Raw genomic sequence first — 22,791 nt, 5'->3', positions numbered from 1 at the left:
TTCTGGGCATGCTATATGATAGATAATGACAATTATTTAGGCTGAGTCAGAGCTTAGTCTTCATTTGTGACATTAATTGCCTTTATATATAATTAAGTGCACTATAATGCTTCCATATACAGAGTCTCTGCATCCATGAAACTGCTAATCAAACATATTTATTAATTTCTAAGCTTTTTGTAAAGGCTTTGATACAGTCGAGTGTCTTTTGGTAAACAGTCTTTTTTTTTGTTTAGCAAAATATTTTGATAATTGCTTTTTTGTGCTAAAAGCGTAATTAATATTATTTATAGCCAATTAATAAAAGCCGAGGGGTGAGATGCTGCTTCTCCTCTGACTCCTGCCGGGTGGGAACTGCAGCACCAGCCTCAGCACCCCCGGCCTTTCCAGACCTCCTTGTCCTCCCCGGCCAGCACGACTTGGTTCTTTAAGCCCAGGTCACTAACTTTCTGAAAAGCTCCCTTTTGGCCATGTGTTTGGTATTTCCAAGCCAATCTTCACCAGCAGCAATACCCCTTAACACTTATTTTGCGTTCTACCATGGCCAGCAAAGCCGAGAGCCGCGGCCGGGCAGGGCTCACCCTGTTACCAAACACCTCGTGCACAGGTGTGCGCTCCTTTTCCAAGGCGTCGATTTGCTGTTGGCTGTCTCCACACAGCCAGCAAGCTTTGTGTTTGTATCTGACATTTACTCACAGTAACTATTTCACTTTCAATAACTGCTTTTACTTTTTACTGCCCAAGAAGAGCACTCTTGCTTTTTTCCCCCTAAGTATGATCTCAGCTTTATTTTTTTCTCTATTTTTTGATGCCTGTAGTATACTTGGCTGCATACAATGTACGAACCCAAGAACAGTCCTTGTACATCAAACAGACCTACAGAGAACACTATCAGCTCTCCAGCCCCTGCAGATGAGCCAGGCTGTGTTTTGCAGTGCTCAGCAGATGAGCAGCACACGCCAACGCCTTTAATCCTCTCTCGGTCATCAGGACCAAGAAAAAAACCACCCTGATTTAAGGTGTTTAAGCTGTGAGGCAGCAGGTAAGAAAAAAAAGACACTACCTTCCGTCTGGACGTCCACAAGGAGATGGAGCACGGGCAGTGTTCCGCTCACGGCAGCATCAGCTCCTCCCGAGGCCCAGGTCCCCTGCCCGGCGCGGGTCCCACTGCCGCTCCATCATCAAAGAGCGGCTTCACAAGGCTGGGTGAGCCCGCGGCTCCCGAGCGCGGTAGCTGAGGGCACTGCCCCAGGCGTACTCCAGAGAAATAGGGGACATGCATTACAAGGTGCATCTGAGCCTTGGTTTTGTTAAGAAGTGTTAAAATTGCAAAAGAAAGAAGAGAAAGGGAAGTATCATCTCATCCCCTTTGGCAGCCGCAGGGAGATGATGATGATGCGCTCCTGGAAGGAGTCACAGAGGGATCCAAATCCCAGAGCGGCAGGAGAACATCAGAGCCCTGTGGCAGAGAAGACACCAGGTCCTGCCCCCTGCCACCCATGGAGACAAAACTCTGGAGTGCTAACCTGAGAAACTCCCGCCTGTGACACTGTCCTCGCTCAGGGCTTGCAGATGTGTCCTCCGGCCTCCACGGCTCTGTCACCGCACGGGGGACAGCAGGGCAGATGTGACCTGTGGAAGAAAGGAGCAACATCGGTCTGAGGGTCACTTCCCTATCCTGGCAGCTGGAGACCCACGGTCTTCACCTTTAGGACACAAACGGCTTTGCATATTCTCCTCTGTTTGCCAGGGTATGTCTTAAATTCTGCCAACCTATTTCCCATACCTTCATCGTTAAGTGAACAACATGAAGGATAATTTGCTTCCATACACAACCCTCTCTTTTTGAACAGGACGCTGATATGAAAGCCCGCCTTTTCAAAATGATGCATTAAAAAAAAAATCCATACCCCTTTTTTGCCTATTACGCTTATTTTATTCATTTTGCAGACAGCAAAATCATAGAGTGAATATCAATGTGATTTTACCCTGGCAAACAGCAAATGTTTTCTCACAGCCAGCAGGAACTGCTCTGAGCACAGATCACTTGTTTCAGGCCACCGTGGGACCCCGTCACGTCTGAATTTGGGGTGAGGAGGAGACAGAGGCGGCTGCTCCACCCTGCGCCGCTCCAGGGATGCACCAGCAACGTGGAGCCAAGCGCCGGCACCGGCTCCCAGTTCCACCACCACCAGGTGCTTTAGAGACAACTGGAGAGAAACCACTCACTGTTGGGAAAGCCGAGCTCGGCAGCGCTTCCCATCGCCGGTCCGGAGCCTGCGGGGACACCCACGCACGTCCCGCTCCCCGGTGACGCCGCTCGGAGCTGGAGCCCTTTGCTGCCACCGTCCTGTCAGGTTTCACTCTTTATCTCAGGCAGGTGCTGGCAGTTTCAGCTCCCAAGTGCCAGGTTCAGTCCCTGCTGACAAAGATGCATCAAAACTGTTGGTACACAAAGAGTTTCCCTTTCATTCACCCTTCCCGATGCTGCTGCTGGCCTCCAGTGTTGGTAGAAGCCTTCCTCAATTGCAGGGACAAAGCTGGAAAAATAAAGGTCTATTTGTACGGTTTTATGCCACTGAAACAATGGGCTGTGCTTTGCCTAAGACTCTCAGATGTGTAAGAATCAAGATCAAAACCATGAACATGGACCCCTCAGCACAGAGAGGGGCACTGTCCCAAAAGGAGCCGCCACTCCGGGAGGCACAGACCGAACACCAAATTCATCAACAGTAACGTACAGTCTATCATTAATAACTCAGGATTTTTAGACCAGGGACTCTTTCACATATTATTTTACATGTTGACTGAAGCTGTTGAACACATGTTGGTGAAAGAGGGAGCAAGGAACCCTTTGGGAACACGTGGGGAGTGCTCAGTGAAGAACGATTTGTGCACCGCAATAACACCTGGAAAAGCACGAACACCCCGTTTGCTCAGAGGTAAGTGACTCAGGGTTAGCTTTTCTCCTCTTTATGAAATGCTAAGGCGGAAGGATCTTGAGGAAACTTACCAACTAATTCCTGTTAACAGAATAAAGTAGAACAGCGGAAAGTGCAGAAGACAAAGGAAATAATCTTCCCTGGTCACCATGCCTGGTCACCATGCCTGAGCTTGAGCAGGAACTTGCCACTCTAACACTTGGATGCAAAATACAAAACTCCTCCAAAATAGTGCCCTACTGGTGTCTTGTTTAATTGCTTTGCAGTCAGCTCGAACTCTTCATCTCACCAAGCTGCTTTTATTAAGAAGGTGGTCTTCTTTAAAGGACTATTTCATTTACGCTAGAAAATGTACTTGTCTGTTGTCTTTCATTTGCAAATACACAAAAAAGGAATAACTTACTGGAATAACTTAACAAAATGTGACTTCTTGTCCCTGCTCCTTCTTCAGCAGTGACATTAACTTTCTATGTAATTCATCTCATAGTACTTGCACAATGTGAGTAACATGTGGATTGTTGATGCTATTCAGTGAGCAAATGGGTTTTCTTGGCAGCCTAATGGTCTGTGCAAAATGTATTTGAGTAGCTTTAGCTATTTTTCTGAACCCATTAGCCGCTATGAAAATCTTTAGTTAACCTCATGTTATGACTCCATCCATCAAAGCGTCACCTCCCCTGTCCCGTGGACTTCAGCAGGTCCCAGTTCTCACTTCCACCCCTCACCTAAAGCCAAGTTACCCCATTTCTAACCCCCTTTGCACCCGGCAGATGGACAATGATTGTGTCCCTCAGCGGGCTCTTTCCAACTCACGTGCGGGTCCGCAGGGTCCTGCCAGCCCGTGGTTTCACCACCAGGAGAGACGATGCTCCCCCCTCGTCCCGCGGCGCCGGGGGGCCTGGCACACTCAGCAACGCACATGGCCCCGAACCGCCACACAATGGCCTTCCACCTGCCAAAAGAACTCCGAGGCAATAAGCTCTGTCTGGCTTTATCGCAGGCTTATTGTCCCAGCCGAAGATTTATTAAATCCAGCAATGACAGCAGTTCTTTCTCCTAGTCACCAGCTTTTATCTTGTTCAAAGTTCGAAACAGCATCTCACACAACAATGAACATCGCACACATTTCCATGAGCCCCTTCAAGGAAGAAACTCAATCTGTGATGAGTGTATCTCAATCTATTGCTTTTTAAGTTACAAAAATGACTGTCTCCTACTACATTAAATCATACGATAAGAGAGGCTTGCTCTAACTTTTCGGTTGGCATAATCCTGTATCTGCTCTTTCACTGCTGGCTCTGGAGCGGATAAGCGATACCCAGTGCGGGTGAGTGCGCTGGTACAGATTACCAGGCAGCACCAAGCAGGCAGCAAAGTATTGCAAAGGAAGAGGGAAATACAATATTTCTGGCCTCTTCATGTCTCCTGGTTGGTGCTTCCACACTCTTTTTGGGTTCCCACCAGTACAAGGATGAGCAGCCAGAATGACCCAGTGCCAGGCTAACCCCTCTTAGCCCCGCAGAAACGACATGATTCACATGGGAAAGCTGGAACAATATACAAAAAAAGGCAATCTAAACAGCTATAAGCAATACAGTGAATGACTTGGATTTCATACAGGCCAAACGTCCACCTTGGTCCCTGAGCCATCGGTATTCCCGGCACGTCCTCGTCGCAGATTGCTTTTATGATGGAGATTTGTCGCGAGTGTTCGGCCTCCCAGCAGACGATGAACGACTGTGAGATACAGAAGCATGTAAAGCACAAAACACATTTCCTCACAAGCGTATTTGCCTCCGCGTACATCTGCTTACCCATTTATTTTGTGGAGCTGCTCCCAACACTCTAACTCCCGCTCCAAAAGCATTCCTCGTCCTAAACACACTTCTCAGTTTCATCTCTGGAAAACCACCACTGCTGATTAAATAAGCAAATAACCACGTGTTGTCGAGCAAATACAATTTGAAACTGAAGCAAAACAACCATGATCGACAACAGTCACAGGGCAAAGAGGAAAAACGGGGCAACGCACGTGCATGGGATGCACAGCTCGTACAGACCCACCACCAAACCACAGCGACAACCAAACCAATGGCGTGCTAGCGGAGGAACAGGCTGATTTACACAATAAATCACACTGGGCAGCTGCAAGGGCTTTTTTTTTTACGTTTAGTCGTTATTATTCATGAACACTTTGGATATTTTAACAATGAGGGGGAAGGCCAGAGCTAAGCTGGAACCAACCCCGCTTCCTATGCACACAGCTTTCCAGTTTCTCCACCACGACTGATTCATCCCTCTCCTGTCATTTCACACCCTTCTCTTCTACAGGCACGTTTATCTCTACAGATGAGAAGATGAAATCAAGCAGATACAGCTGCCAAGCCAACAAAGAGGGAAATTTTCACTCTAAGACCTATTTTTATTTTGTTTTCCTTCACTCGGGTTTCTCTGTTTGTCAAGACACGGCGTTTTACGAGGCGCACTGTTGTGTCTTTTGTGTGAATAGCGGTGTAGGTGTATGACTGTGTGTGTGTGCATCACCCGCACCTGCACAGCGCTGGAGCCGACGCACCAGCACAGCAGCGAACCACGCGAGCACCAGAGCTCCGGCTCGGCCACGGCGCCCAGGCTGCGACGTTCTCAACAGGCACGGTGACACGGGGGACTCACCAAGGGCACCTCAGCATCATCTCTGCGACCTCCTGGGAGAAACCTGGAGCAGAAGAGCTTCAGAAAAACCCAGGAATCTGTAGGAAAGGGGAGGAAAACACGGTAATCAGCAGTGCTTTGGTAATGAAAACTTCAGGTTCATCAAGAGAGATTCATAAAGCACAATAAAGTGTAATTCAGCAATAAATCTGGGAAGGAGAACTTCTCAGAAATTTCTCCGTTACTTTTCATCACTGCACCACCGTGCGGTCCTTATCTGACCTGGAAATCACCGCACGGCTCTGAATTACCCGCTGTCCCATATGGGAGCACCAACCACATTAGAACTCGTTTGTACTTCAACTGCTAAATACACAGCAGCCAAACTGCTTCAGCCCGTTCCCCCCACGCCTTTGCTGCACCTTGTATTATATACATACTGTAATATATAAACTGATGTTTCTGACCTAGAGTCTTGTCACAGATACACAGTTTGCACCTGATGGAGGAGGAGAATATAACTACTGCCGTAAGAAATACCATATACCTGCCTATAGATCGTCTATTAAATGCATCTTGTGTCACAAATATTACAGATACGTAATCCATTGAAAAGACGTACGAATGTTACACTCCTGATGGAAAACCATGAGTTTCCAAATCTGCTCTGTAGAGGAAAACACAGCCCGAGGTGACAGCGGAAAGTTTAATACACAAAACCACTCACCTTGGTGATTCAATGATTAACTCACAATTGTTCTCATTACACTGTTTTTCTTCCTCCGATTTTTAAGTCGGTTTCCTCCAGCTGTGTGGCTTTCAGGTTTTGTTTGCTTTGCTTTCCTTAAATATTTATGCTACGATGTTTGCTTTGCTTACTTTCCTTAAATATTTAAGCTGTGGTGCTTTACGAGCATACATATTTGTTTTATTTAAAATCTACTTAGCCGAAAGATAAACAACAAACTAGGAAGTCAGAAATCACACTGGAATTTTAGAGGAAGACCAGCAATGAACTCTGCCGAGGTGTTAACCTCTTGGAAACAACAGGCTTTGCCTACTGCATGTGATGAGCTGGGTACCGACACGGATTAATTGTTCTAAAGGCATTTTCTTGATGTCAAGTTATTTCTTCTCGTTCCTCACTCTGTTTCGGATGCCACATTAACCCCTTCCCTTCCTCCCTGCTCTGACGAAGCAGGGATGAGACGCAGGGATGCAGGTGCAATGCACAGATCGGCGCAGGGATCAATGCGAGGACGTGGTGCAGGGATGCGGTGCAACACAGGGATGTGGATGCAGGATGCGGAGATGCAAATGCAGGGACACAGATGCAGCGTGGGGACATGGGTATAGGGATGCAATGCATGGATCAATGCAGAGATGCAGTGCAGGGATGCGACAAAGACAAAGGGATGTGGAGATGCAATGCTGGGACATGGGTACAGGGATGTGATGCAGGGATCAATGTGGGGATGCGATACGGATCAATGCAGAGATGTGGTGCAGGGATGCGACAAAGGGACGTGGGGATGCAATGCTGGGACATGGGTGCAGGCATGCAGGTGCAGGGATGCAGGTGCAGGCATGCAGGTGCAGGCATGCAGGTGCAGGCATGCAGGTGCAGGGATGTGACGCAGGGATCAATGCACGGATGCAACACGAATCAATGCAGAGATGTGATGTAGGCATGAGACACAGGGATCAATGCAGAGATGTGGTGCAGGGATGAGACACAGGGATCAATGCAGAGACGCGACACACGGATCAAAGCAGAAATGCGGTGCAGGGATGCAGAGATGCGGATGCGGTGCAGGGTCGCAGGTGCAGGGATGTGACACGGGGACATGGGTGCAGGGACGTGATGCAGGGGTGCGGATGCAGGAATCAATGCAGGGACGTGACCCATTACTCAAGCAGCTTTTTCCAGGAGACCACGTAACAGGGAGCTGTGATGTCTCAGGGCATTCTGTCACCTGCCAAGCCCCACAGCACACGCTGCTCCTCCTGCCTGCGCTCCTGTAAACCGCACCGTGAGACACAGGAATTCACAGGAACAGGGCTGATGTCCATTAGTACAACACCTGCCGGGTTTAGACAGGAGTTCTTTAGAACACTCTTGGGCCTCAAGCATTAATTAGCAGGTGGGCTGTTAATGGGTGTTTTGCCTTTTGCCACGACAATGGATTTTTCACTTTAAAGATAAGACAGTGCCTGATAGACCCAAATATTGACGGAGGAGATAAAAAGGGTTGTTACGATAATAGGCATAATGAAATATTGTTTATAAAACTATAGCTGGGAATAGATGTCTTTCCCTACTGTGGAATATTGATCCTCTAAAAAAATAAAAGCAAATGAGCTTTCTCCTGTCTGCTGTATCTGTGCCCGTGTTTTACACCTGTCATACATATAGGTACCTTTGAAAAACAAAGATCTCCAATTTTGTTCCTAACTCCCTCACTGAGCACGGGAAGAAAAAGAGCCATTAGATGAGAATACATCCATGATTTGAACACCTTTAGCCCTCCCTCAGTCTGACTTTCTCTTCCTTAAATTAATATGCATAACATATCTAAATTAATACTGTACATAAGAATGTATACATGATGCGGGTTGTGCGAAGCTGCTCTCCCGCTGGCTGGAACACGGGACAATCGGGCAGCAACGCGGAGCTGGGAGCGCGGGGAAGGAAAGGACGTGAGAAATGGGGTCAGGTGGACCGAATTCAGCTGCCGGCTGCACAAAGCGCCCCCCGGCGCCACCAGAGCCAGGGGCTCCCACCGAGTGCTGCCCAAAGCCACGGGCAGTAAATAAAGGCAGAACCAGAACGGCCCAGCAACTCGGAGAAAGAGTCTGTGCCCCCAACTCCACCACCTCGCGCCTCCCCGGAGTTCTCCGTAATCCATCACTGAAATGAAATTGTATCAGTTGTCATAGAAACATCTTGACCAACAGCCTGGAAAAAAAAAATATATATATATATTTTAGAAATATTGTTCCCTTCAAACAAAAATCTGCAAGTCGGTCAGTGCTGTCCTGGATAAGCTGATGTTCTGCTCGCTCGCCCACTTGACAAAATTTCCCGTTTTCCTCAGTGTGCTGTTAGTCCCACTTATTTCTCCTATTGCACCTTTCTTGATTCTTCGGGGTGAGCTGCTGAGTGACACTGAGCTGCTGAGTGACACTGAGCTGCTGAGTGACACTGAGCCGCACACAGCCATGAATGCGCCTTGATTGAAACCGCACGCTGCGGTATTTGTGCAGGGCTCTCCGTTTTTATCCAAAAATTGTTTGATATTGCTATTTTATCCACATTTTATAAGGTGGAAATCAGACAGAACAGCAAAACTAACTTTTGGAGGACGTCGAAATGCATCCCTAGCGAGACACTTTGTGCACCAATTCAACGAGCATGGTGGCTCCTCCGTGAGTGGCAGCGACGTCTCGTCACAAACACCTTTAGTAGGTCCTTACACCCCATCCCTTCCCCTCGGAAAGCCCGATGCCATCACCCATAATCACGTTCTCCATCTCTGTACAGCTGTTACAACGCATTGTCTGATCGCAGACAAACTTCCTTGTCCAACAAACCCAGAAAGCACCGTATGTTACTACAGGAGGCTGAATTTTTACAGGGCTCCCAGATTTTTCATTTCCAAGACAGCACAAACTTCTGTTTTCGATGCAAACAAAGCCTGTTGTGAACCCCTTCCTGCACACAGACTGTATTTCAACAGCTTGTGCAAAATTAAAACCTGAAGCAGGAACCACGAGAGGTCTGATTTATTATTAATCACGAGGGAAGACCAATCTTTTCAATCATGTTACACTTACAAAGTCACGCAGGTCCCACTTGCATCTTCAGTGGTTCGGGCTGCTTCCTGGGCATTTTCATCTTCCAGACCCAGGAGTTAAGATCATGGCAATATTGGTAAGTGATGAATAGGGATTAGCATTCAGACAACCACTCAATTAATGAGAAGAAAAGACCAACGGGGTTGCTGCGCAATGCTGGGCCCGGCTCTGCGTGCGGCTGCTGGGCTGAACATGCGGTCGCCCTCGCCTCGCTGTCTGGGGTTCTCTTGTACTCCATGTTCTCAATGCAGTCAATGCCAGAGGCCACTGAAAGCCTGAGAGACAACGATTTGCAGCTCCTGGGGTTCGGCTGTACAGAGGAAGAGATAACACACAGCCGCTGATAAACACCCTGACCCTTCGCGGATCTAATGCAATTTCACGGGAAAATATTTTGCCGTGACCGGATTATTTTGGTCACCCCAAGGCTCCTGCAGGGGTAGGTACGTTCCAGGCTGTTTCACGTGGACAGATAGGACACGCAGCTTTTAAAAGAACAAACTGTGCAAACGGACCCTCGTCCGACAGCCTTTGATGTACAGCAATGCACCGGATCATCCTCATTATTCACAGAGTTACCGACAGCGCGTGGCGGCAATGGAATTATAACTTTATATCCTGCAGGATCCAGCGAGGGATCAGCCCCTGGCCGGGAACAAACCACCTCCCGAGGCTGGTGCTGGTGGGGACCCCCGTGTCCCCACAACTGTGTCCCAAAGGGGGGGGCAGGCACACGCGACCGCACTTCTGCACACACACAACCACCCTCTCACACTTCCAGGCACACGCGCCCGCACTTCTGCACACACAACCACCCTCTCACACTCTCAGGCACACGCGCCCGCACTTCTGCACACACAACCACCCTCTCACACTCTCAGGCACAAGGAACCATCACATTTTGGATCTTCACCAGTCTGAGCAATAGCTTTTCCACCCTCTATATTCAAACACAGTGTGATGAAACAGCAAGGGCAGTAAAAATACATCATAACATTCTGCATCTCAAAAAATCCCAAGAAATCCCCAAATTACTAGGAACTGTTTTAAAACTGGCGAGGTAGGCAAATCAGTCCCCTTGGAACTGAAGGTGCAGCTCTCCAGTACCAAGCCATTCAGGTTTGGAAGTTCTCTGTAACCAGTCTCCCACCAAAAAGAAAAGCAAAGGGATCAGCTGTTAAGGACACAGATTTATCAGCACAGCCGCTCTCTTTAAGCGTTCACCAGGTGTAAATATCCCTCATATCACAGATGTCCAAATTGTCAGATTCGGACACGTTTTGCCTCTCCCGCCATCCGTGCAGCTGCCCTTTCCAGCACACCCAGCGCTTCACCACCCAGTTTACTGTTCCCATCCCGTTGGGGCTTCTGTGTTTAAGTTAGGGTCAGATGGTCGCATTCTGCACGGATGTGATTCACACCAGGATAATGGATTTTGAGAAGTCAATGGGAAGCGGTGCATTTGCCCCACAAATGGAGAGCCCATCTCCGCCAGGGTGTTTCGGTTCCTCGGTACCAACCGGGACGCGCAGCCGCCTGTTCCTGAGCGATGGGTGACACCAATGCACGTGAGGGCGGTGGTTACGGCCATGGCGTGGAACCGGTGCTGCCAGAGAGAATGGCTGTGCACCCCTCCAAAGGACAGAGCTGACCCCCTTCGGACCCAAATTGCCCTGTTTTTCATGCGTATGTGTCCTGTTTACTGCTCAACCTGCAGTATTAATACACTGAATTATTTTAATTTCTCCAGAGTTGTTTGCTTGTCCGTTAAGTGAGACATTAGGGCCATTATCAGACTGTTGCAGCATCAAAAATTCACTTCTACTGAGTGGCATTAAACCTTCTCTACCATGAACCACATGTTCCCAATACTGGGAGTTTCTTCTACAACACTTAAAAAACAGGATTAAGTGCATGTGCAGGTGCATTTCTTTTCAAAGGAACACTAATGCAGAGCTACGAGCAAACCCCAGGACCCCCAAAGAAGCCGTTTGCCCGTATGCACGGGAAGCGCAGTGAGGACCGGGTTTGTCTGCATCAAATATTCAGCACTTGACAATGACTGAGGGACCACTTTATCTACGTGCAGTATTACAGGCCAGTGTTTTAAGGACCTGCGGGCAGCCCTGACCGAACCACGGGACAAACAGCACCCAGAACACAGCGCCTGGGGGTGCAGACACAAAAGAACCTTCCCCCACCTCTTGTCAAACACTAACACTTGTTATTAAATACATAATAATAATAACAACAACTATAAGAAGAAAGAAGAAGGAAAGAAGAAGAAGAAGAAGGGAAGAAGAAGAAGAAGAAGAAGAAGAAGAAGAAGAAGAAGAAGAAGAAGAAGAAGAAGAAGGGAAGAAGAAGAAGAAGAAGGGAAGAAGAAGAAGAAGAAGAAGAAGGGAAGAAGAAGAAGAAGAAGGGAAGAAGAAGAAGGGAAGAAGAAGAAGAAGAAGGGAAGAAGAAGAAGAAGAAGAAGGGAAGAAGAAGAAGAAGAAGAAGAAGGGAAGAAGAAGAAGAAGAAGAAGAAGGGAAGAAGAAGAAGAAGGAAAGAAGAAGAAGAAGAAGGGAAGAAGAACAAGCAGCTGAAGTAGTTAAGGCTGTGATTGCCCCTTTCCTGCTGCTATTTCAGAATATAAAAGTAGAGTTTCAGTTGCTTCAAACATCGTATCTACAGTATATCTACACAGATGCATCTGCTGTTACCAGTGGGAGACGACATACGCAGAAGGAAATTGTTTTGCTGATAAAAGGCCTGTTATACAGTAAAACCTCACTATTCTTAACTTGGAGATGCGTAAAATTAGCACGGAACTGAGGCTCAGCTTTACTTTTTGTGCCCTATTCTGGGCTCCTCTGACCCCAAGCCCATGGGGACGACTGGGAGCTGCTGGGAGGAGCTGGTGCTGAACCGGAGCAGCAACGAGCACGAGTTCTGAGGCACTCCTAACAATATTTCTATTAAGAAATCCACAGAACGGGATTTAACTACCGACAACAAACGCTCCCGACGTGCCCTGGCACACGGGAGCTCGGCGGAGGACACAAAGAGAAAGGACTCTGAACGCGATGTGGATGTGGGGAGCAGCCAACAGGTGACACCGGTTCTGCGGGGCTGCTGGATCCTCCTTTACAGATGAAAATAGAAACCGCGTCTCTAAGATGACGCTCTATCGGAGAACAGGCAATTAAAGCCAGGCCCCAGCATTTGATTTTCAATATCTCATTTAAATCTTGTTACAAAGTTCAATTAATGGTCTTGGAAAAGTTTTCGAACAGTTAATGCTGCTTCACTACAATGCTTTTTATGACTTTTTCTACTGCACAGCCTTTCTTCTTCCCCTCGAAATCAGGCGACATCATGGAAATATTATCTTTGCAAATGCGGGTGAAGCTGATGATATTATTGATCTCAGATAGCCTCCAGGTCTGAGACAAATCTCCCCGCCAGTCTGGAGGTACAGATCAAAGATTTCCAATGACTGAATTACTCAGAACAGCCACTCTCGGCTAACGGGGTGAGGAAGGTGGAGCGGGGTCGTGGTGCTGCGGTCTGAGCCGCCAGCGCCACCACGACTGCGCAGAACAACCTGACCTGAGCTCTTCTCCAGCCCCAGCCCGTTCCCCGCTCCAGCAAACACCCCCAATCGCCCTCCCGAACACACACCATTGCCCTGAGAACTCGTTTTGTCTGTTCCTAAAACACGGTAACCCACGTACACAAAAAACCGATCCTTTGTTCCTAGCCATTGCGGCCACCTCTAAACCCAACAGCTTTTCTAGAAACGAGTATTTTTTTCAAAATAAAACTGAATGTCAGCTATTACTGTAAGACCTTTGAACTGCAAATCTCAGCTGAAAACTGTTTATAACTAAAATGTAGTAGCTGTTAAGAGACAGTTTCCTTTGGTACTGGGGAGATCCACAAACATCAGCCACTCGGGCACGTTCACAGAACACGTGGAGTCTCACCCGGCTCCTCCTCCCACAGCCCCGCACAGGACAGGGTTTGTTCTCACGTTTAAATGGCATTTCCTGCACCGCAACCAGAGAAACGGCAGTGACCTGTGTTTGCAGCTCAGACCTTCCTCCAGCCTGCCCAAGCCTGCGGGGCATCACTTCTCTTGGCAACGCCCCCCCAAATGCCACATATAGATTCTATACAAAGGACCCTGCACCATTAGCATCTCTCACCATATATCATTTATATGCCTTTAAACGTTTGCCATGCACAGAGCCGTCCCAAACCCGGGGCCGGTAACGTACCAGGACTGATGAACCGGTCCGTGTCGCAGGATCCCAGCCCAGCCAGGTTGCCCTCCAGTAACAGCTGTGCTCTAAGACCCAGCTCCTTCGCTGCCACTGGAAGAAAAAGAAATAAATCCTTTAATAAACCTGTGATTTCTGCCTAAAATGATACTAAACATGCACGTCAGTAAGGACAAAGCAAATGAAATGAAGTGTTTTTTTCAGATTTTCCCATGTCACGCCAACCTGCTGCACCCAGAAACTGCAGCTGCTGCACCCGAGCAGCACAATAATCTACGCAAATCCGAGCTGGAATCCTTTTCTGTTGATGGAAATGAAACGTTTCTTCTTGCTATGGATATGGGAGACTAAAATTCTCTTGGGGAAAAAAATCTGGGGTTTTATTTTTGGCTCTACTTTCCCAATTACTCAGCACAGGGCATTTTTATGCTGCAGCTCCATTATGTGGAAATTAGGAGTAACATTTTTCTCCCCGGGACTCTCCATTTGCTCTCTGAATGTTTCACCGAGAATATGACATGATTGAGGCTGCAGTGCTTTTAAAAAATACACCCAGTTTTTAGGACCAAATTCTACCTGTGAAAGTGTCTGCAGGGAGCCAGGCCTGTGGTGCTGGGGCTGAGCCAACAAATGGCTGAGGCTCGTTAAAGCCCACTGCAAATTATCTCATTAAGTGCCTTCAGATTGGAAACCACCTGTCAGCAATGAGATGCGATGCAGTGGTGAAGAAGCCATCTCTTCAAAATGGGGTTTTACAGTTATGAGGGTAACACGGTTCCCACGATAACCCCTGCACCACTGACATGCAGCAAATTTCGGATCTCAGCCCGGTGTCGCCCTGGCTGGGGCAGAGCGGGCAGGATGGGGGCACAGGCTGCCGGGGCTACCAACCTGATGGTCGTGGGGTTGATTTATACCGCTGCACGGAATTTATGTTGTCCACCGGGACAAGCCATCAGTTTCCTTTCACTTTGAATACTGTGAAGCCATTTCACAGCGAAGCGACTCCGGGGGGAGCGTGGTGATGGTGTTAAAGCCAGACGGTGATGCCGCGTTCACAGGAGCTGTCAAGCACACAGCCAGTGTGGGCCAGGAAGAGCGTGAGGGCAAAGGATGCAGGACCTGGGGTTCTGCTGGGCAGGGCAGGCTGGGGACGGCGCTGCTCAAACCAGGCTGCTCGCTGCAGCGTGCTGCATGGGCTCTGCTGCATGGGCTCTGCTGCATGGGCTCTGCTGCACAAGCACAGTTGCTCTGCTGCATGGTGCTGCACAGTCCATGCTGTTCTGCTGTGTGGTCCTGCACAGGCTCTGCTGCTCTTCCGCATGGTGATGCACAGCCCAGGCTGCTCTGCTGCAGGGTGCCATGTGGTGCTGCATGGGCTCTGCACAAGCACAGCTGCTCTGCTGCATGGGGGCTGCACACGCACTGCTGCACGGCTGCTCTGCTGCATGGGGGCTGCACACGCACTGCTGCACGGCTGCCCTGCTGCACAACGATGCACAGGCACTGCTGCACGGCTGCTCTGCTCGTGGCGCTGCACGGGCACTGCTGCACGGCTGCTCTGCTGCATGGGGGCTGCACACGCACTGCTGCACGGCTGCCCTGCTGCACAACGATGCACAGGCACTGCTGCACGGCTGCTCTGCTCGTGGCGCTGCACGGGCACTGCTGCACGGCTGCTCTGCTGCAAGGCGGTGCACAGGCACTGCTGCACGGTTGCTCTGCTCGCAGTGATACACAGGCACTGCTGCATGGTTGCTCTGCTCCTGGTGATGCACGGGCACTGCTGCATGGTTGCTCTGCTGCATGGGGGCTGCACAGGCACTGCTGCACGGTTGCCCTGCTCCTGGTGATGCACAGGCACTGCTGCACGGTTGCTCTGCTGCATGGGGGCTGCACGGGCACTGCTGCACGGTTGCTCTGCTCGCAGTGATGCACAGGCACTGCTGCACAGCTGCTCTGCTGCATGGGGGCTGCACAGGCACGGCTGCTCTGCTGCATGGGGGCTGCACGGGCACAGCTGCACAGCTGCTCTGCTCGCAGTGATGCACAGGCACTGCTGCACGGCTGCTCTGCTGCATGGGGGCTGCACAGGCACTGCTGCACGGCTGCTCTGCTGCATGGGGGCTGCACAGGCACAGCTGCACGGCTGCTCTGCTGCATGGGGGCTGCATGGGCACTGCTGCACGGCTGCTCTGCTCGCAGTGATGCACAGGCACTGCTGCACGGCTGCTCTGCTGCATGGGGGCTGCACGGGCATTGCTGCACGACTGCTCTGCTGCATGGGGGCTGCATGGGCACTGCTGCACGGTTGCTCTGCTGCGCCCAGCACCACTTGCTGTAGATCCAGGGGGTCCTTCGCTGGGCAGGGGCATCTGCTGCCTGTCCCTGGGCACTCCCAGAGACACCTTCTCGTGAAGTTACTACTGAGCCTGGGGAGAACATAAACCGGAGAAAGCATCAGCAAACTTCAACACAAATTATTGAACAGAGGGCGAGCGTTGCGATCCCACAGGGCACCGGACACCTGATCTGCCCAGCACAGCTCCACCTGCAGTTCAAGCCCTCCAGAGATGCACCACATGCTCTCATCAGCTTGTGCACTGTGAGTACTTGCCTGGCACGGCAGAAGCACCTGAGCTCATTATGGTTTGGGTTTCAGTGGCTTTTTCTCTTTTTTCCCTTTGGTTACTCAGCAAAACAAGACTCCTACATTAGGAAGAGCTTGTGCCGTGTTTAAAGCAAGTACAGGGACTCCAAGCTCAAATTACTCTAATAATTTATTCTGGTCTTGAAATCCCCAGGGTTATTTCACAGAAAATGTATTTTAAGATGTTTGGCTCAAAAATGACAAGATAACAGACGATACATATTCATTTTCTCCCCCAAGATGGTGATGAGATGGAACAAGAGGAAGCAGAACCCTCCGCAGATCCTCCCTCCCCAGCCGGAGAAGTCTTGGGGGTTTATCCTGCTGATGCCACCAGAACTGCGCTGCCATTTATCTTGAGGGTGTATTTATGAAAGGGATTGTTTGCAGCTGGAGCTACAAGGCATGAAACAAACTGATAATGGAAATTTCTTCAGCAGCTTATTCTTTTTCGGTGGCATTTTTCTTTTTTTCCCTTTATGAGCTTCACGACAGCCAAGCTGTAATTTCCTTTCTGTATTTCAGCACAAACAACAGATTAGTGTCACATTGTTCGCTGCGAGGTTTTGCTTGCTGCTTGCATGAGTCCTTGTTGGCAATCCGGGTGTTCCAAATGAATGATGTGGCCATTCGTGAGGATAAAGCCCAGAACATCTTCCTGGCACACAGGAAGGCACCGCGAGCACGTCCCGTGCGCACAGAGAAAACCGCAGAGGTGAATGCTCCAATCTGCAGCCCGAATCACAGCACGCACAGCCCGCGGCTGCCCGCTCCGAACACACAGCACAGCGCCCGGCACTGCGGACACCGCGATCTACGGCAGCCCCAGCCTCCAGAAAAACGTAACTTGAATTAACAACATCCATCACAAACAGTAAATTATTTATTTTTAGAGCACAGAATATAACCTCATAGAAAAATGTCTTTAATTTTTGCCCTTCTTCACGCCATACTTAGTATTTTTTCACATTCTTAGCGATGTTATCCCTGCTAGGAACCTCGAGGAAACACGTTGCATGGTGGTTCCCTGCGTTCCTCTCATGTATCTCCTCAAGGTAAAGCCTCCTGGCCTTCCTCTCCCCCTCCATCATTTAAAAATCAGCTTTTACAATTATCTCTGCTGTTTTCCCCAAAGTGAAAGCATCTTAAATGATTTCTGGTTTCCGCAGCTTGCTGGGCCTGCCTTGCTCCCCCCTTCCCATCCTCACTGTGAACCGACATTGCCCTTATAAAACATCTTACTTAATATCAGCTCAAGTGTAACTGAACTGACCGCCAAGACAAACCAAGTGCTGGTTTAACACCCCACGTTTTACACACAACCCTGCAAATCTCAGGTTTTGGCAGTCCGAGGGTGACACACCATTCACGGTGGTTGATGAGCACACTGCCCATGCAACAGCTCTGCAAAGCCATTAAATAAGCTCGTTAAGGCTGCTCTTTGCTCATTAGAAGGGTCTTTGGTAGCGCAGGAGACAGCAGGCGGAGGGGACACCAGAGGGTAGGAACGAGCAGGGGAGAGCGCAATGGGCAGGAAAGAGCAACTGACCAACCCTGCCCATCCACACTTACAGCTTATTTTAGCAAAAATGACAGCAGGCCAGTCCAACGTAGAAGCACAGTCATGGATGCGACACCACAGATGTCACAAAACCTCTTCCTGCCACTCGTGTACTTTGTTTTGGGAAACAAACTCAGCTCCTGGAGGCACAGAGCCCATCCCCGGCGCGTTAGCGCTGGCGGTTGTTAGCGCTCAAAAGCAATACTTCCAACGCTACATCAAGCCACTCGAGTGACAGGAAATTTGAGCAGCTGATTTGGGAAATGGATATTTCATTAGAGGCACGACTCGTGATAAATGGAAGTTTTCCCGCCGCCGTCGCTGGGAATGCCAATGAGCTCCACAGCCAGGGCTGGGCAGGGGAGCGAGCGACGGCGCCGGGATGCGCAGCTCCTATAGGGGCTCCCGGTGGGAGGCGCCGGGTCCCCGTGCGGAGCAGCCGCAGCTCAACCTCCTCCTGCCTGGTGCAAAACACCAGAGAAAGCTGCCGGGGACAAAACCAGAGCGGGAGGTCCTGGGTGGGACCGGGGAGGGTCCATGGACACCAGCACCAGCGCGGTTTTGGAGAAGTCCACATCTGTCTGCTACAGCTGCCCAAAAACCCATCCCGTGATCAAAGAGGCCCTTTCTGAAACCCTTTTGATGCTAAAGGACCGGCGATGTACGCCCTCCCAGAACACTGATGATTTCTCTTCTACAAAGAGACATCTCCAACACCCAATTTTGATGGCGTTGTCCCCCACGATGCCAACGGCAGGGCCAGGAGCCTCACGTCATGAACAGGGCCAACAACCCCATCGCCCAGCGCGGCCATCCTGCAGCAGACCTGGAACAACTGAACAGGAACCAGCAGCTCCAGGGCCCCCCAGATGCTCCCCGGTTAAAACCAGTTGTGACCCAGGTCTGCAACTTACTGGGGTTAGTCCAACATCCATAGTTTGCTCTAAGTGAACCCTTTTGCTGCAGCGAGCAATTAAGAAAATTGATTGATCTTCAGGTTGAGCTCGTAATATCTTCTGAGATACAGATTACTGAGTTTTGATCAATAGCCACGGCATAATTGAAAATGTGTCTGTACAGTTGGACATGCTGTGTTCCTGATACCCGGGGTACTTTGGTGGGTTTGATTGATACAGAATAAAAGCAAAGCAAATGAACCACCATCTGTACGTAGTCTTTTGATGTATGTGGTTTTATTAAGTTCCAAAAAAGCTACTCAAAAAGAGAATTTCAGGGTTTTGTTGCACACCAACAAAAGATGTGTGGTGATTTGAAGAGAAACAAACAAAAGCAAAAACCTGTTTTCAAAGACCAGCATAAAAAATTATTTACAGCTTCCACAAACCGCACAATTTAAAGCACTAAAAAATTCCCTTTGAGGTAGATAAAAACAAATTTAAAATGAACATTTATCAGCTTTCTCTGCATTAAAATAAATAGCTGAAGTGGACTTTTCTGAAAATGGAAATAAGAATCAAGAGTGGGGATGGTAAATCTGCATTCAACACCTTAGAATGCAAGAGGAACACCTGCAGTCGCTGTGGCGGGACACAGCACATCTGGCCCTCAGCCCCACATCTGGCCAGCAGCAGGTTCGGGGACCTCTGCGCCCCAATTCTAAGCAGTGAGAGAACAAGCCGATATAATCCTTTGATTTCCCCCAAATTCCCGTCACTGGGGTTGATAAAATGAGCGCTATTGCAGCTCTCGCGCTGCAGATCCCCTGTCCCAGGTCACGGTTACTCAGCCCAGGGGCAGGGGGTGCGGAGGGTCCCGTACCAGGGGCAGGAACCACCCGGACCCTCACAGGGTGAGAGGCAGAACCACCAAAGATCTGCAACCCTGCAAACCAAGGAAAGGATGGAGCGCGTTCCTGTTTTGGGGGAAGGCGGCTGCTCCGGCCGCAGCGGATGCAGCGGATGCAGCGTGCGGCGCAGGCGTTGCCATGGCAACGCACCAAGAGCCTCTTACAAATTCCCCAGCAAACACTCACACAAATCTAAACGTGTATATGAGAGACGTCCCTAAGCACGCCTACACTGAGTGCTGGCCAAACGAGCTCCCCTTTTCTTCGCTGTCCCCCGGGAAATGCTGCCTTACCAGCCTGTTCTTTGCTGCTCATTTTTAATTTATAGGCTGTCTCTCTCCCTTCTCCACCGGTTTCCTACGTGAGCAGGTACAGCAGCACCCATCACCCTGCCCACCCGCTCCCACGGTCGGGGTGCAGTCACCCCCCAGCACATTTGCACACTCTGTTTTCCAGGTCTGCTAATTATCTGCAGAGCCAGTATCGTGTTTTAAGTACGGAAGACGCTTATGCCTATATTATCTTTAAAAATACATTGGCTTCCCTAATGGAGGTCAACCTGGGCTGCTGCTCTGTACGGCCCAAGCGACCCCTCATGCTATGGTATTAAATCTCCCCAGTGCTTACCAAAGCCAGGATTAGGCTGTACAGGCATCTCCCAGCCCAAGTTTAGCTCTGAACCGTGTGGCACAAGTGAAGTTCAAGGATAATGAAAAGTTTCTTTTGCCTGTAGGACTGTTCATCAGAAGGAGAGGTAGACTGTGTGATTACACTGTGATGAGATACGGAAATTTTTTAATTATGATTTCCAATGTTATTTCGGTGCAGCACAAACCAACAACATCCCTGAGAAGCGGAGGCAATTTGCTGGCTACAGGTGTCCTAATATCTGTAAATGAAGCCCTATGTCCCCATGTTCAGAGCCCATCATATATGAGAATTATTATAAGATATGGGATCAAACGTTGGTTTATGGTAAGAGACACAGCGGCCCCATCCAGCTGTCCACAGTTCACTGCCCGTGTTACTGCTGAGCGCCGTCACCTTGCCGGTTCTCAGCCTGTTTTAAACACACCACGTCCCCCAAAATACGAGGAAAGGCTGAGAGAATCGAGCTTGTTCAGTCCTGAAAAAAGGCAGCTCAGGGGAGACCTCAGCACCATGCTCAGCAGTCGAAGGTGGTTACGAAGCAGCTGGAGATGCCCTTTGTGCAAGGAGCCACGGGGGAAAGACGAGGGGCGATGGGTACGGAAATGTCTCCTGATGAGACACCAGCCACCGCGATAACCTCAGCACCAGACACTTTCAGACTCGGCTGGACAGAGCGCTGGGCCAGCTTGTCTAGACCAGGCTTGTGCCAAGGAAGGCTGGACCAGGCGATCCTGGAGGTCCCTTCCAACCTGGGATTCCATATAATTGAAATGATGTCGCTATGGGCTCGGCCCTGGGTCAGACTTACCCACGCAGGGCTCCCGGTGTCTCCACGGATGGTGATGCCGGTCATGGGGATTTGGGGAGCAGCCGAGGGTGCCCAGCCCCACAGGCAACCACAGGTCTGGATACGAACCAGCTTCATTATGGACTTGGTGCTGCCTGGACAAACAACCACCAGTATTAATAAATAATACCTATTAAAATTATTAATACCTATTATCATAATAACCCCCATTCCCTGCAGCAGCCGCTGGCCTCAGCCCCACAGACCCGCCCCACACAGGAGTTTCCTGTGAAACACAGACAGGAACCAGCGTGTGGACGACAGGATTTGTCACACAAGGGTCACCCTGGGCTGCAATTCCCAGCGCGATTCATAAGTCTGTCTCTTTGATCGAAACAGATCCTCTACACAGAGCTTCACTTCTGATATAAAAATATTCTATAGCTACAAATTAGAGAAAAAAATGATCACAAAGTGCAAAATTATTATTGGAGGATAAAAAAAATAATCTGATGAATGCCTTTCTGATCACTGTACACAAAGAGTGGGATAAGAGAATTACATTTTATTGAGCTTATTCCTTCTATACTCCCCCACAAAAGTTGGGTTTATCTTTTAATTGATCAACAGTGCATTTACATATAAATCTAGAAATTTGAGTTTGGGAAGATGGTTTTAAACGAGCAGAGGAGACATTCTCTGCAGGAACCCAGGGAAGGGGAAAGAAAGCCCTGCGGATGGTTTTAAGGCTCATTTAGAGAAGGAGCCGGGGCTGAGGGGCCCGTATTGACCAAACCCCCCGGTCGTGCGGGTTCCCAGCACCGTGCTGGACATGCGGCTATTTAGCCACTAATTAATCAGGCTTCTGGTTTAATTTCTGTTATTGCTTTACAATTCTAGCAGGTATTAAATTATTAGTTAAGAAATATTTCCCGGTGAAAGATAATGCAGCTTTGTGCTGCCTCCCCTGCCCACCCGTTCTGTACAGATCGCTGCTGAAACGAAATAAAATAAAGCAAAAGAGGGGACATGGAACAGCTGCTGAAGCTTATAAAGATATTTCATGGCAAGATACAACACACTTTTATGGCCCAAAGTACAATAAAATTAGGATTCATTACTGGTTAGTTAAGTCTGGGGAGGACATAGAGGTAATTTTACATGGTACGAGTTACGTATCGCGTGTAATTGGATGAGGGAAGCCAGCCGAGATGGAGCTTGAACCGATACAAGTTCCACAATCAGAGTCAAAAACCGCCAGCGGAGGCACAGCCAAGACCCCAGAGCAGCTCCCGCTGTCCCTGTCCCCCCGGCGGGGGCACCAGGGAGATCACACCACGTGCTGCACGAGCCTTAGTGGTTTTACCCAAAAAATGACTAAAAGAGATAAAAAGTTTGGGATGCGACCCACCATTTAGGGTTGGGATGGGCTGTGGGACAGCAGAGCATCCCTCCCTCCAGCCCGGCATCCTCCCATCCCATCCCATCCCATCCCATCCCATCCCATCCCATCCCATCCCATCCCATCCCATCCCGCATCCCCCCGCTGCAGCAGGGCTGGGCACACACCCAGCCCAGCAGTGAGCCTGACAAACGCATTTAAAGACGGGGAGA

General features: G+C 49.5%; 1 protein-coding gene across 1 annotated transcript in view; it reads right to left on the bottom strand.

The window, feature by feature from the left end:
- LOC139828799 (uncharacterized) overlaps positions 1-22,791 on the bottom strand; it is a 108,985-nt gene that overhangs the window by 4,047 nt on the left and 82,147 nt on the right. Inside the window, exons 3-10 of the mRNA XM_071813335.1 lie at positions 21,199-21,332; positions 13,719-13,814; positions 5,616-5,692; positions 4,757-4,859; positions 4,561-4,679; positions 3,756-3,894; positions 2,230-2,419; positions 1,064-1,632 (exon numbers count right to left, since the gene is read on the bottom strand). Of these exons, the coding sequence (XP_071669436.1) occupies positions 4,818-4,859; positions 5,616-5,692; positions 13,719-13,814; positions 21,199-21,332 (349 nt within the window). The 3' untranslated portion in view covers positions 1,064-1,632; positions 2,230-2,419; positions 3,756-3,894; positions 4,561-4,679; positions 4,757-4,817. The remainder of the gene's footprint in view (positions 1-1,063; positions 1,633-2,229; positions 2,420-3,755; positions 3,895-4,560; positions 4,680-4,756; positions 4,860-5,615; positions 5,693-13,718; positions 13,815-21,198; positions 21,333-22,791) is intronic.

This window comes from Patagioenas fasciata, chromosome 10 (genome assembly GCF_037038585.1).
Source record: "Patagioenas fasciata isolate bPatFas1 chromosome 10, bPatFas1.hap1, whole genome shotgun sequence".
Taxonomy (NCBI): domain Eukaryota; kingdom Metazoa; phylum Chordata; class Aves; order Columbiformes; family Columbidae; genus Patagioenas; species Patagioenas fasciata.
This window is presented reverse-complemented; position numbering and strand designations above follow the sequence as displayed.